The sequence below is a fragment of the Oncorhynchus tshawytscha genome, linkage group LG01 (assembly GCF_018296145.1).
Source record: "Oncorhynchus tshawytscha isolate Ot180627B linkage group LG01, Otsh_v2.0, whole genome shotgun sequence".
Classification (NCBI taxonomy): Eukaryota; Metazoa; Chordata; class Actinopteri; order Salmoniformes; family Salmonidae; genus Oncorhynchus; species Oncorhynchus tshawytscha.
The window spans coordinates 65688965-65703599 of NC_056429.1; the positions used below are offsets into that span (position 1 = coordinate 65688965).

Genomic DNA, 14635 nt, shown 5'->3' on the forward strand with positions numbered 1-14635 from the left:
TAATAATAATAATGACTAAATATGACAAATGACAAGAGAGACCAACATATTCACAAAGCAATACAAACAGTAAATTACAAAGAGACAATAGCTACATCGATCTACAAGCTCACATCCACCAACCCCAATGGCAGAGTTTCCATATAGTCCAGGAAGGGTTGTCATATTTTTAGTTGTTGAATTTATTTCTTAAAGCATAGGTAATCTTCTCCATAGGAATACTCTTATTCATTTCAGAGAGCCATCTTGTAATTGGGAGAGGGGAATCTGATTTCCTTCCATGTCAATGCGACATATTTTCTTGCAGTGACAGGGCGATTTCTGTACATTTGATGTTGGAGTTATTCCTCATCTCTAGGCAGAACGTTCATCTTAATTCAGCTAATTCTCCCAAATAATGTAAGAGGCAGATCTATCCATCTTTTCAAGTCATCCACCACCTTCTGACCCAAGACAGTAGTTAAGCTTGTACAAATTTCTTAAGTAATTATCAACTGTGATTCCTAGATATTTGAACCACTGGGGGGACCATCTGAAGGGACCTGTTTTCTCACAGATGCTATAGTCAAAGCGAGTCAGTGGAAGTATTTCACTTTTGTCCATGTTGACTTTGTAACCTGACATAGAGCTGTATGTACCCAAAAGCTTTTGTAGTTTTGAGAGGGATCCGGTCGGGTCAGGGAGGAACAAAATAATGTTGTCTAAGAACAATGAGACCTTATGCATTATCTGGCCTACCTGAAAGCCCTTTAGGCCAGGATCCGTTCTTATGGCGAGGGGTTCTGTGGCTAGCACAAAAAGGAGTGGGGAAAGTGAACAGCCCTGTCTACTACCTCTAAAGAGTGGGAATGTGGCTGACATCATGCCATTAGTGGTGATCTTAGCTTGCGGTTTATGGTATAAAGTCATAACCCAGTTGACAAACGAAAGTTAAATTTACCAAGGACCTTGAATAGGTATGGCCATAATAGGTATGGCCATTCCAGCCTATCAAAGGCCTTTTCAGCGTCTAGAGATACTGTTATACTATGATCACTCCTCACACTGTGAATTACATTGAATAACCAGCACAAATGATTGGTGGAGGATCAGGTTTGGCAAATATTGTCCTAATCTGTTAGCCAACACCTTAGAAATCAATTTATAGTTGGCATTGAGGAACCTTATCGGCCTATAGGAAGAGCATTGTAGAGGATCTTTATTTTTTTATGTATAAGTTTTATAATAGCCGTGGAAAAGGAGTCCGGAAGGCTCTGCGTCTCAGCAGATACATTTAGAACATCCATCAAGAGAGGAATAAGCAAATCCTTAAACTCCCTTTAAAACGATTTCTGTTTTTGTAAAGGGTCGATCTAGTTCGTTTTGGTTTTCAATTGTAAACAGTATATCATTGCTGGTTCCGTTCCATCAGAAGTGTCTAACTTAGAATAGTATTGTTTAAATTAATCATTAAGGCTTTGAAGACCTTACCTTCTTCTTGGCCTGTAACAGCTCCTGATAGGCACTGGAACGGATGAAGCGGCTATAGGAGTCACTCTTCATCAGCTTGAAGATGTGATCCTGTCAACCACAAGGAAATGGTTCAACCATAGGTCACGTAGTAAGAACCCTTGATAAGATTCAACGTTCCAGAATACTTTATGTTCTGAAGAATGTACTGAACAGTATAGTAGCTTATCCAGCTGATACAAAAGTCAGTAACTTGCCTATGTAAAGTTCACAGACATATTATTATAGCGTTACCTGTGCGTCTTCAAAGGCATAGCGTCCAGGGTCCTTGACATTCTGGGTGGTCTTGTCGTAGCTCTTAGAATCAACATTGATGGCACTGGGAGCTCCAGAGGCCAGGAACTCCTGCCAGATCTCCTGAACCCGGGTCGGGACCTCCCGGATTGGCCTCTTCTTCACCTCCTGGACGGCTAGCCAGAACCTGCAAGACACAACACAGGGGGTGTGTGTGTAAAAAAATTATATATAGAATTTATATACAGCACCAGTCAAAAGTTTGGACACTCATTCAAGGGTTTTTCTTTATTTTTACTATTTTCTACATTGTAGAATAATAGTGAAGACATCAACACTATGAAATAGCACATATGAAATCATGTAGTATGCCTTGATGACAGCTGTGTACACTCTTGGCATTCTCTCAACCAGCATCACGAGATAGTCACCTGGAATGCATTTCAATTAACAGGTATGCCTCGTTAAAAGATCATTTGTGGAATTTCTTTCCTTGTTAATGCGTTTGAGCCAATCAGTTGTTTTGTGACAAGATAGGAGTGGTATAGAGAAGATATCCCTATTTGGTAAAAGACTAAGTCCATATTATGGCAAGAACAGCTCAAACAAGCAAAGAGGAACGACAGCACATCATTACTATAAGACATGGTCAGTCAATCTGGAAAATTTCAAGAACTTTGAAAGTTTCTTCAACTGCAGTTGCAAAAACCATTAAGCATTATGATGAAACTGGCTCTCATGAGGACCGCCACAGGAAAGGACGACCCAGAGATACCTCTGCTGCAGAGGATAAGTTAAATAGAATTACCAGCCTCAGAAATTGCTGCCCAAATAAATGCTTTGCAGAGTTCAAGTAACAGACATACAGTTGAAGTCGGAAATATACTGTACATACACTTAGGTTGGAGTCATTAAAACTCGTCCTTCAACCACTCCACACATTTCTTGTTAACAAAATATAGATTTGGCAAGTCGGTTAGGACATGTACTTTGTGCATGACACAAGAAATGTTCCAACAATTGATTACAGACAGATTATTTCACTTATAATTCACTGTATCACAATTCCAGTGGGTCAGAAGTTACATACACTAAGTTGACTGTGACTTTAACCAGCTTGGAAATTTCCAGAAAATAATGTCATGGCTTTAGAAGCTTCTGAAAGGCTAATTGACATAATTTCAGTCATTTGGAGGTTTACCTGTAGATGTAACATCTCAAGACATCAGTCAGGAAGTTAAAGCTTGGTCGCGAATGGGTCTTCCAAATGTACAATGACCCCAAGCATACTTCCAAAGTTGTGGCAAAATGGCTTAAGGACAACAAAGTCAAGGTATTGGAGTGGCCATCACAAAGCCCTGACCTCAATCCTATAGAACATTTGAGGGCAGAACTTAAAAAGCATGTGCGAGCAAGGAGGCCTACAAACCTGACTCAGTTACACCAGCTCTGTCAGGAGGAATGGGCCAAAATTCACCCAACTTATTGTGGGAATTGGAACGAATTGCAAAAATCGCTGAAGTTGGAGACTTTTATCTCCCTCACCAACTTCAAACATCAGCTATCTGAGCAGCTAACCGATCGCTGCTGCTGTACATAGTCTATTGGTAAATAGCCCACCCATTTTTACCTACCTCATCCCCATACTGTTTTTATTTATTTACTTTTCTGCTCTTTTGCACACCAATATCTCTACCTGTACATGACCATCTGATCATTTATCACTCCAGTGTTAATCTGCAAAATTGTAATTATTCGCCTACCTCCTCATGCCTTTTGCACACATTGTATATAGACTCCCCCCTTTGTTTTCTACTGTGTTATTGACTTGTTAATTGTTTATTCCATGTGTAACTCTGTGTTGTCTGCTCACACTGCTATGCTTTATCTTGGCCAGGTCGCAGTTGCAAATGAGAACTTGTTCTCAACTGGCCTACCTGGTTAAATAAAGGTGAAATAAAATAAAAAAATAAAAAAGCTTGTGGAAGGCTACCCGAAACATTTGACCCAAGTTAATCAATGTAAAGGCAATGCTACCAAATACTAATTGAGTGTATGTACATTTCTGACCCACTGGGAATGTGAATAAATAAATAAAAGATGAAATCAATCAATCACTCTCTGTCACGCCCTGACCTTAGTTATCTTCGTTTTTCTTTATTATTTTGGTTAGGTCAGGATGTGACGAGGGTGGTATGTGTGCTATTTCTTGTCTAGGGTTTTTGTATATCTATGGGGTGTTCGTATGTCTAGGTAAATGTAGGTCTAAGGTGGCTTGAGTTGGTTCCCAATCAGAGGCAGCTGTTTATCGTTGTCTCTGATTGGGGATCCTATTTAGGTTGCCATTTTCCATTTTGTTTTGTGGGTTATTGTCTATGTGTAGCTGCATGTTAGGACTCATGTTATATACAGTGCCTTGCGAAAGTATTCGGCCCCCTTGAACTTTGCAACCTTTTGCCACATTTCAGGCTTCAAATATAAAGATATAACACTGTATTTTTTTGTGAAGAATCAACAACAAGTGGGACACAATCATGAAGTGGAACGACATTTATTGGATATTTCAAACTTTTTTAACAAATCAAAAACTGAAAAATTGGGCGTGCAAAATTATTCAGCCCCTTTACTTTCAGTGCAGCAAACTCTCTCCAGAAGTTCAGTGAGGATCTCTGAATGATCCAATATTGACCTAAATGACTAATGATGATAAATACAATCCACCTGTGTGTAATCAAGTCTCCTTATAAATGCACCTGCACTGTGATAGTCCGTTAAAAGCGCAGAGAGCATCATGAAGAACAAGGAACACACCAGGCAGGTTTGAGATACTGTTGTGAAGAAGTTTAAAGCCGGATTTGGATACAAAAAGATTTCCCAAGCTTTAAACATCCCAAGGAGCACTGTGCAATCGATAATATTGAAATGGAAGGAGTATCAGACCACTGCAAATCTACCAAGACCTGGCCGTCCCCCTAAACTTTCAGCTCATACAAGGAGAAGACTGATCAGAGATGCAGCCAAGAGGCCCATGATCACTCTGGATGAACTGCAGAGATCTACAGCTGAGGTGGGAGACTCTGTCCATAGGACAACAATCAGTCGTATATTGCACAAATCTGGCCATTATGGAAGAGTGGCAAGAAGAAAGCCATTTCTTAAAGATATCCATAAAAAGTGTCGTTTAAAGTTTGCCACAAGCCACCCGGGAGACACACCAAACATGTGGAAAAAGGTGCTCTGGTCAGATGAAACCAAAATTGAACTTTTTGGCAAGAATGCAAAACGTTATGTTTGGTGTAAAAACAACACATCTCATCACCCTGAACACACCATCCCCACTGTCAATGGTGGTGGCAGCATCATGGTTTGGGCCTGCTTTTCTTCAGCAGGGTCAGGGAAGATGGTTAAAATTGATGGGAAGATGGATGGAGCCAAATACAGGACCATTCTGGAAGAAAACCTGATGGAGTCTGCAAAAGACCTGAGACTGGGACGGAGATTTGTCTTCCAACAAGACAATGATCCAAAACATAAAGCAAAATCTACAATGGAATGGTTCAAAAATAAACATATCCAGGTGTTAGAATGGCCAAGTCAAAGTCCAGACCTGAATCAATCGAGAATCTGTGGAAAGAACTGAAAACTGCTGTTCACAAATGCTCTCCATCCAACCTCACTGAGCTCGAGCTGTTTTGCAAGGAGGAATGGGAAAAAATTTCAGTCTCTCGATGTGCAAAACTGATAGAGACATACCCCAAGCGACTTACAGCTGTAATCGCAGCAAAAGGTGGCGCTACAAAGTATTAACTGAAGGGGGCTGAATAATTTTGCACGCCCAATTTTTCAGTTTTTGATTTGTTAAAAAGGTTTGAAATATCCAATAAATGTCGTTCCACTTCATGATTGTGTCCTACTTGTTGTTGATTCTTCACAAAAAAAGACAGTTTTATATCTTTATGTTTGAAGCCTGAAATGTGGCAAAAGGTCGCAAAGTTCAAGGGGGCCGAATACTTTCGCAAGGCACTGTAGCTTCACGTTCGGGGCAGGAGAGGATCGCCTACCATAGAGGCAGGTGGAACGGCGAAGTAAGAGAGGACAGCAACGACGTCGGGGAGGTAGGCCACAGAAACCCCAAGAACATTTTGGGAGGGGACACATGGAGCAGTCGGCGAAGTTGAGGGGTGAGTCTGAGATTGTCGAGGAGTTATTGGACAGAATGGAGGAGAGTGAATGGAGGGGAGATTATGAGACATTTGAGGAGTTGTTGATGAAATTGGAAGAGAGTGAAGAGAGAGAGCTGTTGGTTTGGCGTAGTATGCACAGCATTCACCCTGAGGAGCGTGCTGGCTGTCCGATGCCACCTGTGTCAGTTCCTCGTACTCATCCTGAAACATGTGTTAAAGTTCCGGAACAATTGATGCCGGCTATACTCACCAGGTCTCCAGTGTACCTTCACAACCCAGTGTGTTCTGTTCCTAATCCCCACACCATTCCTCCAGTGTGCCTCCAGGGTCCAGTACGCCCTGTTCCTTCTCCCCGCACTCGCCCTGAGGTGTGTGCGCCTCGGCAGTCTGAAGTTTGTGCGCCTTGGCAGCCCGGGTCGCCCTGTTCCACCTCCCTGCACTTGCCTGAGGTGCGTGTCACCAGCCCGGCACCACCAGTGCCGGCACCACGCACCAGGCCTCATGATCGAATTGCTGCAAAGAATCTACTACTAAAAGGACACCAATAAGAAGGGACTTGTGTCATGACTGTCCTGATCAGGTCAGGTTACAGGAGACCACAACCCTACAGATTATCTCTCACCCCAACAGAGGAGGAGAGATCTAAGGGTATGAAGATGTGGGGGTTTCATGACCCCTCACGCCCATTGTAAATCTTAGGCAACAGACAAAATTCCTTTGTCCCCTCACCATGGAGAACCGGCCTCAGAACATTAAACATGCAATAAATGGACTTTGGAACAATAGTTTCCGTCAGCCACAATGGTGGTAATGAGGAATATGAAAATGAATGTCATTTTTTTGTTTGTTATTAAAGGTTAAAGGGCGACGTTATTACGAAAACATTGTAACTTCAAGAGTTTTCCTAGTATATGCTTGATGTTTATACATTGTACGTTGTGTGTAAAATGTCCAAATCAAAGAGAATGTTTTGGTAAAGATGAAATGTGAAGTTAGTTGTCTAAAATTGGATTTGAGTCAAATCTAGACCTAGCCTCTCAACTTGGTACGCCCAGAGAATTTCCCTAAAGGCGGTTACACCCACTTCTGACCCGAGGGTATAAAACCTCTTTGGGCTGCAATCCCGTTAACGGGATGATATGACAACAGCCAGTGAAAGTGCAGGGCGCCAAATTCAAAACAACAGAAATCTCCTAATTAAAATTCCTCAAACATACATGTATCTTATACAGTTTTAAAGGTATTCTTGTTGTTAATCCCAGAATCCGATTTCAAATAGGATTTACGGTGAAAGCACCACAAACGATTATGTTAGGTCACCACCAAGCCACAGAAAAACACAGCCATTTTCCCAGCCAAAGAGAGGAGTCACAGAAAGCACAAATAGAGATAAAAATGAATCACTAACCTTTGATGATCTTCATCAGATGACACTCATAGGACGTCATGTTACACAATACATGTATGTTTTGTTTGATAAAGTTCATTTTTATTTTAAAAAATCTGGCGCGTTACATTCGCCAGTTCCAAAAACATCCAGTGATTTTGCATAGCCACGATTCAACAGAAATACTCATAAATGTAGATGATAATACAAGTTATACACATGGAATTATACCTGTCCTTAATGCAACCGCTGTGTCAGATTTTTTTTTAAACGTACGGAAAAACCATGCAATAATCTGAGACGGCACTCAGAACAATCAAGTCAAAATAGCCGCCATGTTGAAGTCAACATAAACCATAAATTACATGCTAATATTCCCTTACCTTTGATGATCTTCATCAGAATGCACTCCAATGTATCCCGGGTCCACAATAAATGCTTGATTTGTTCGATAATGCCTGTTATTTATGTCCAATTAGCTACTTTTGTATTTGGTATACATATCCAAACGCTCGTTCTGGTCAGCGTTACGTCGGACAAAAACTTCAAAAAGTTATTACAGGTCGAAGAAACATTTCAAACTAAGTACAGAATCAATCATTAGGATGTTTTTAACATTAATCTTCAATAAAGTTCCAACCGGAGTATTCCTTTGTGTCTTCAGGAGCCATGGAACGCAGGTCGCTATCATGTGGAATACGCGTTACCAGAAAATGGCTGACTGCCAGACACCTGATTCATTCTGCTGTCATTCAGTCCCACAACACAGTAGAAGCCTCATTCAAGTGGAAGCCCTAGGAAGTGCAACATCATTAATATCTCAAGGGGATTTCAATGAGAACTGTGTTGAGTACATACCAGCCTCAGATTTCTCACTTCCTGTTTTGATTTCTCCTCAGGTGTTTGCCTGCCATATGAGTTCTGTTATACTCACAGACATCATTCAAACAGTTTTAGAAACTTCAGAGTGTTTTCTATCCAATACTAATAATACTATGCATATATTAGCAACTGACACTGAGGAGCAGGCCATTTACTTTGGGCACCTTATTCATCCAAGCTACTCAATACTACCCCCCAGCCATAGAAGTTAAGAATGAACATACCAGACTAAGTGACCCGAGCTGCAGCAAAGGTCTGAGAAGACAACAAACCCAAAACGCAACACAAGGTTGAAGACAAAGGAATCCTTTTCTACCCATGCTACAGATGAGTAGCTGCGTCTAAGCGGGTGAATTCAAGCCGGACCACCCGGTCTCCACCCCCCATCGAATCGTGGTATATACACTGTTTTCATTCCTATGCTGTGAACCTTGAGCTACAGGGCTGGCTGTCCTCAGAAGAACCCTTTCAGAATAAGGGGGAGGAATCAGACCGTTAAGCAAAAAGGAGGACAACCAGAGAAGTGCACCATCCGAGAAGACGAAACGGTCGACGCAGAGACCCACAGCAGAGACCTTCAACACGTAATTACATCATTATATTCTGACCCATAAGTTTGGGGCAAGGTTAGGGTTCAAATAAGCATAGCTGATAAATGCACCCAAGTGTATATTTCTCTCGTGTACTTTCTCTTTTTCTCTTTCTCGCCAGAGTGTGTTGGCCTGTTGTACTAAGTTCTAATCAATAGCCTAGACTGTGTTTTGTGTATCTTTTATTATCATTTTAGCTTTCTAGCAAATACATAATTAACTACAATTGGTGTGGTACGAACTCATTGGTGGGACTCGGGATTTTGCAGATTCACGGATTATGCGACGTCAGAATGAGACTGTAGAGGAAATTGATGAATTATCAACTATTGTAAAATCGCTATTCTGATCGATATTCTAAAACGGATTTTCCCATGGTGTCCCAGGTTAATGAGTTAATAATTGCCTGAATCATTTAATCACGCAATTATAAACCGTTAACCATTCGATGAGCAGCAGTCGTCACATTAACTAATACAACGTCACGACACTTATCTTTTATTTCAGCTAAACATGTTGCGTCTATTTGCGTTTATCATTTTAACTCCTCTATTTTTGCCTTTCTCTATCAATCTTGAGGCTAATACAGGACTACCAATGTATTAAGTGTGCATGCTTGTGCATGTCTAGTCTAGAAAAAGCCGTTTTCTCACCATGGCTTCTTAAAGGAATTTCTGTATAGTATTAGAGATTTTCTCTTTAAATATTTGTCTGATATACAGTTGAAGTCGAAAGTTTACATACACCTTAGCCAAATACATATAAACTCTGTTTTTCACAATTCCTGATATTTAATCCTAGTACAAATTCCCTGTCTTAGGTCAATTAGATCACTGTGTTTTATTTCAGCTTTTATTTATGTCATCACATTCCCAGTGGGTCAGAAGTTTACATAAACTCAATAAGTATTTGGTAGCATTGCCTTTAAATTGCTTGACATGGGTCAAATGTCTTGGGTAGCCTTCCACAAGCTTCCCACAATAAGCTGGGTGAATTTTGGCCCATTCCTCCTGACAGAGCTGTTGTAACTGAGTCAGGTTTGTAGTCCTCCTTGCTCGTACATGATTTTTCAGTTCTGCCCACAAATTTTCTATAGGATTGAGGTCAGGACTTTGTGATTGCCACTCCAATACCTTGACTTTGTTGTCCTTAAGCCATTTTGCCACAACTTTGGAAGTATGCTTGGGGTCCATTTGGAAGAGAATTTAACTTCCTGACTGATGTCTTGAGATGTTGCTTCAATATATCCACATAATTTTCCTGCCTCATGATGCCATCTATTTTGTGAAGTGCACCAGTCCCTCCTGCAGCAAAGCACCCCACAACATGATGCTGCCACCCCCGTGCTTTACGGTTGGGATGGTGTTCTTCGCCTTGCAAGCGTTCCCCTTTTTCCTCCAAACATAACGATGGTCATTATGGCCAAACAGTTCCATTTTTGTTTCATCAGACCAGAGGACATTTCTCCAAAAAGTATGATCTTTGTCCCCATGTGCAGTTGCAAACCGTAATCTGGCTTTTTTTATGGGGGTTTGGAGAAGTGGCTTCTTTTTTGCTGAGCGGCCTCTCAGGTTATGATATAGGACTTGTTTTACTGTGGATATTCATACTTTCGTACTTGTTTCCTCCAGCATCTTCACAAGGTTCTTTGCTGTTGTTCTGGGATTGATTTGCACTTTTCACACCAAAGTTCGTCTCCTTCCTGAGCGGAATTGTTTCCTCCAGCATCTTCACACCTTCAGGTTCTTTCCCAAGGATGAACCAGACATGTGGAGGTCTACAATTTTGTTTCTGAGGTCTTAGCTGATTTCTTTTGATTTTCCCATGATGTCAAGCAGAGGCACCGAGTTTGAATGTAGGCCTTGAAATACATCCACAGGTACACCTCCAACTGACTCAAATGATGTCAATTAGCCTTTCCGAAGATTCTAAAGCCAAGACATAATTTTCTGGAATTTTCCAAGCTGTTTAAAGGCACAGTTAATTTAGCGTATGTAAACTTCTGACCTACTGGAATTGTGATACTGTGAATTATAAGTGAAATAATCGGTCTGTAAACAATTGTTGGAAAAATTACTTGTGTCATGCACAAAGTAGATGTCCTAACCGACTTGCCAAAACTATAGTTTGTTTACAAGAAATTTGTGGAGTTGTTGAAAAACGAGTTTTAATCACTCCAACCTAAGTGTATGTAAACTTCCGACTTCAACTGTATTTGAATTCATTTTCAGTACTCAGTTATGCCCTTTGCTGGTGATAACATCACATCTATCTAATTATAGGGTAATTCATGTGACGGATTAGGTGTAAAATTTCACCTCTGACTCTCACTCAGTTAGATAATATCAACTCTCACTTAGTTACATTACCAGATTGACCTAAAGATTACCCCTGGGCAAAACAGTTAAGAGAAGTACCAGCAGAGGGAGTACAGGCAACGTGAAAGTTTATGCAAGGATACATTATGATTGTGTGAGAGAAAGGAAGTGAGTGTATGCATGTGGGGGCGTACGTGCGTAGATATGTGTTATGTGTATGTGTATGCACTGTATCCCCTACCTCAGGTTCTCTGAGCTAAACTCAGACTCCAGGAACTTGAGGAACTGCTCCCTCCCCACCTGATCCTTGAGAACCTCATTGATTCCGAATGCCCACCTCTTCACCCTCTGCTGACCTGGCTCCTTACTGGGGAGAGACACACGCAGTCAGACACCACAGTGTATAGCGGGAAACCTCAGTGAACAGTACACACTACACAGCTACAAATCATTATATTATTACCTGACATCCCTCAGGAGATGGTTTTCAGCAGTGCAACTTACAAAGCATTTACTGGTACCACACACTATACTTGTACCAGTGTAAAACAACACAGATAAAACATTTTAAAAAGTAAAAAAGACAGTGCAAGAAGACAAACCTGGCCTCCAGCTCCCACACAGTGGTGTCGTCTGAGATCCAGGGGTTGGAGGGGTCGGTTGGCGTGATGAAGGGGTCATATTCCACATATTGCTCTGTATAGGCCAACAAACTGGGAAAAAGAAAACAAACTATTCAGTTCAGTCAGGTAAAGTGGACAGAAAAGGTAACAATGTTTCATGCCGCCTGGGGAACTCAGGATATGACTAAGAGCAGTGCTATACAGTATTTGACCTTCGAAGATAGCAGGAAGTGAAATAATCTAGCATATTTACTCTAACACAATAGTGAGTAACCCAGGCAACTAAGGATGGGAATCTACATTCTGTTCAGTGTTACGGCACAGGACATGACAAAAAGCCTTAGTGCTGATGATACACATCCGGGTATTGTTTGGACTAAACACTTTTCAAGGTTGTCTAAGCTCTTAATTACTGGCTACAATAAACATTAAAGAGTTCAACAATGGATCAATGGGGGGGGAGAAGGAGAACGTAGCTCACCTCTCGGCCACTTTGGACATTTTCAGTCGATGTCTGTCTAATTGCCCTCCCCAATAAGTGATCTGGAAAAACAAGGGGAAATAATATTTTGTGAATATATTATTGAGAAGAGAAAACCAACCAGGCAGTCCAGCACACCCTACATTACCTGATCCTGTAGCTCCTCCTCTGTGGCCGGCTTGGCCTCTGGGGCAGGGGTGTGGGTGGGGCTGTGGGTGCGCACATCATTCTGAGGCCCATATACAGACTGAGGCAGAGAGACAATCAAACAGAACCCACCAAAGTCAAACTCGAACAACAGTGTTTTCAAGTGACCTGTTATTCAGAAGCAATGGATTTATCAGACACTCTTACCTTTCTTGTCTTGTGGGGGTTTTTCATTCTGGAGGACTTCTTTATGTCAACTTCTGTTGTGTTTACACATCCGGGCTGGAGAGCAACAAAAATTAGCAGTATAAATTAATAAAATAAACACCTTCAGAGAGCATTCTCTGCCTCCTCTTATTGATTCACTAGTGGCTCAGATAGAACTGTTTAGTGAACCCAGCAAACCATAGCCTACTTCTTCTATTGCAATTTGCTGCATGCGCAGTCAAACATGGTCTTGTGAAATATTAATGTAAAAATTCCAACAAAAATTCCAAACAATCAATGTGTCACTGAGAAATAAAACATATTGTCGGTACATCCTGCATGGTTAAACAAAGGGTACAATCAAGGCATCCTCCAGGATCACGGTGATTAAGTGGTTTGACGAGGCTGCTGTGAAATCAGAAAGGAACCTGATTATAATGCTCAGAGAATGCATGAATTAATCCTGTTATTTTCCAATTAAGCTCATGGCCGGAGAGGCAGATCCATTCCCGAGTGGAAGCTAATGCTAAGAAGGATATGTGTCTGAATGGATGATGAGGTCAAACAGACCACTGGAGAGCTCTATGTTATTTTTTTGGGGGGGAGGAATTGACAGTACCGTGATAACATTTAAATATTACAGCAGACAAAGAAGAAAGAAAAAATCTCTGCCTTTACCAAGCTCTGAAAATGTGACTATTATCCACGGTGAAGGAAATTGCTTTGAAGACTGAAAAAATGCACAGGTTACGTTCTTTGTCATTTTATAAAAAGACATTAATAAATAATCCATGAAAATGTATACAATTTCTAAGATAAGAACAACTTAGCTTGTTGACAATTAATATTTCTAAACATGTATACATGACAAACGACAACAATATTGCACAAAGGAATACTAAGTTTACTCGATTCAATACCTATCGTGGAAGTTCAGCGCTATTTCAATTTAAATGTTACCGTGTTCACGGAGACTGCATTCACAGTATACGCTGCATATGTCGGCTCAATCGGAAATTAACTTAAAATTGTAATTATTCTACAAAGCTGAACATCAGCGATATGGATTTAATTTGAGCACAGCCTCCAGTTAACTGAATACTGCAGTGGAAAATTTGCCCAAATACAGTAGCTAGATGTTATGTTATGGAAATAATGTGACTCTTGAAGCATAAGATTTTAAAAGCACAATAAACTCACCACAGGTCTGTGCACATCCCAAAATGCTCTTTCTTGACTATCGAGAATTTTCCTCTCAATCTTATCCCTTTTCTTGTCAACTCTGAGGAGATACACAGTACAGGCAATTACTTTATTGGTATTTTACATAAACATATTTTGTGTAATTATTACTGTTTTTTCTTTGCCACTTCCCCTGGCCTAAAATTTGGTGTTATTAGGAAACTGATGAGAAGTGGTAGTTAGAGATGAGGGCATATCAACGCATACAGTACTACATTTGTTTCATTTGGAAACTTACTTTGCTTGTGCTTCTGCTTGCATAAATATGAACTCCCATTTTCTGGCAAATGCTCTCTGTAGCCTCGCTAAGCTCTCCTGAATCAACAATAAGCATAAAAAATCCAGACAGTTATCTCATGACATACAGTGGCTTGTGAAAGTATTCACCTGCCTTGGAATTTTTCCTATTTTGTTGTCATACAACTTGGAATTCAAATATATTTTGGGGGGGTATGTATAATTTTATTTACACAACATGCCTACCACTTTGAAGATGCAAAATATTTTTTTATTGTGAAACAAACAAGAAATAATACATACAAACAGAAAACTTGAGAGTGCATAACTATTCACCCCCCCAAAGTCAATACTTTGTAGAGCCACCTTTTGCAGAAATTACAGCTGCAAGTCTCTTGGGGTATGTCTCTATACGCTTGGCACATCTAGCCACTGGGATTTTTGCTCATTCTTCAAGGCAAAACTGTTCCAGCTCCTTCAAGTTGGATGGCTGCCGCTGGTGTATAGCAATCTTTAAGTCATACCACAGATTCTCAATTGGATTGAGGTCGGGGCTTTGACTAGGCCATTCCAAGACATTTAAATGTTTCCCCT

At 40.7% G+C, this 14635-nt stretch overlaps 1 protein-coding gene across 1 annotated transcript in view; it reads right to left on the bottom strand.

The window, feature by feature from the left end:
- Window positions 1–14635, bottom strand: part of rgs7a (regulator of G protein signaling 7a) — a 119977-nt gene that overhangs the window by 3071 nt on the left and 102271 nt on the right. Inside the window, exons 8-16 of the mRNA XM_024428014.2 lie at window positions 14043–14119; window positions 13763–13844; window positions 12563–12637; window positions 12357–12455; window positions 12209–12270; window positions 11707–11817; window positions 11346–11471; window positions 1744–1930; window positions 1471–1560 (exon numbers count right to left, since the gene is read on the bottom strand). Of these exons, the coding sequence (XP_024283782.1) occupies window positions 1471–1560; window positions 1744–1930; window positions 11346–11471; window positions 11707–11817; window positions 12209–12270; window positions 12357–12455; window positions 12563–12637; window positions 13763–13844; window positions 14043–14119 (909 nt within the window). The remainder of the gene's footprint in view (window positions 1–1470; window positions 1561–1743; window positions 1931–11345; window positions 11472–11706; window positions 11818–12208; window positions 12271–12356; window positions 12456–12562; window positions 12638–13762; window positions 13845–14042; window positions 14120–14635) is intronic.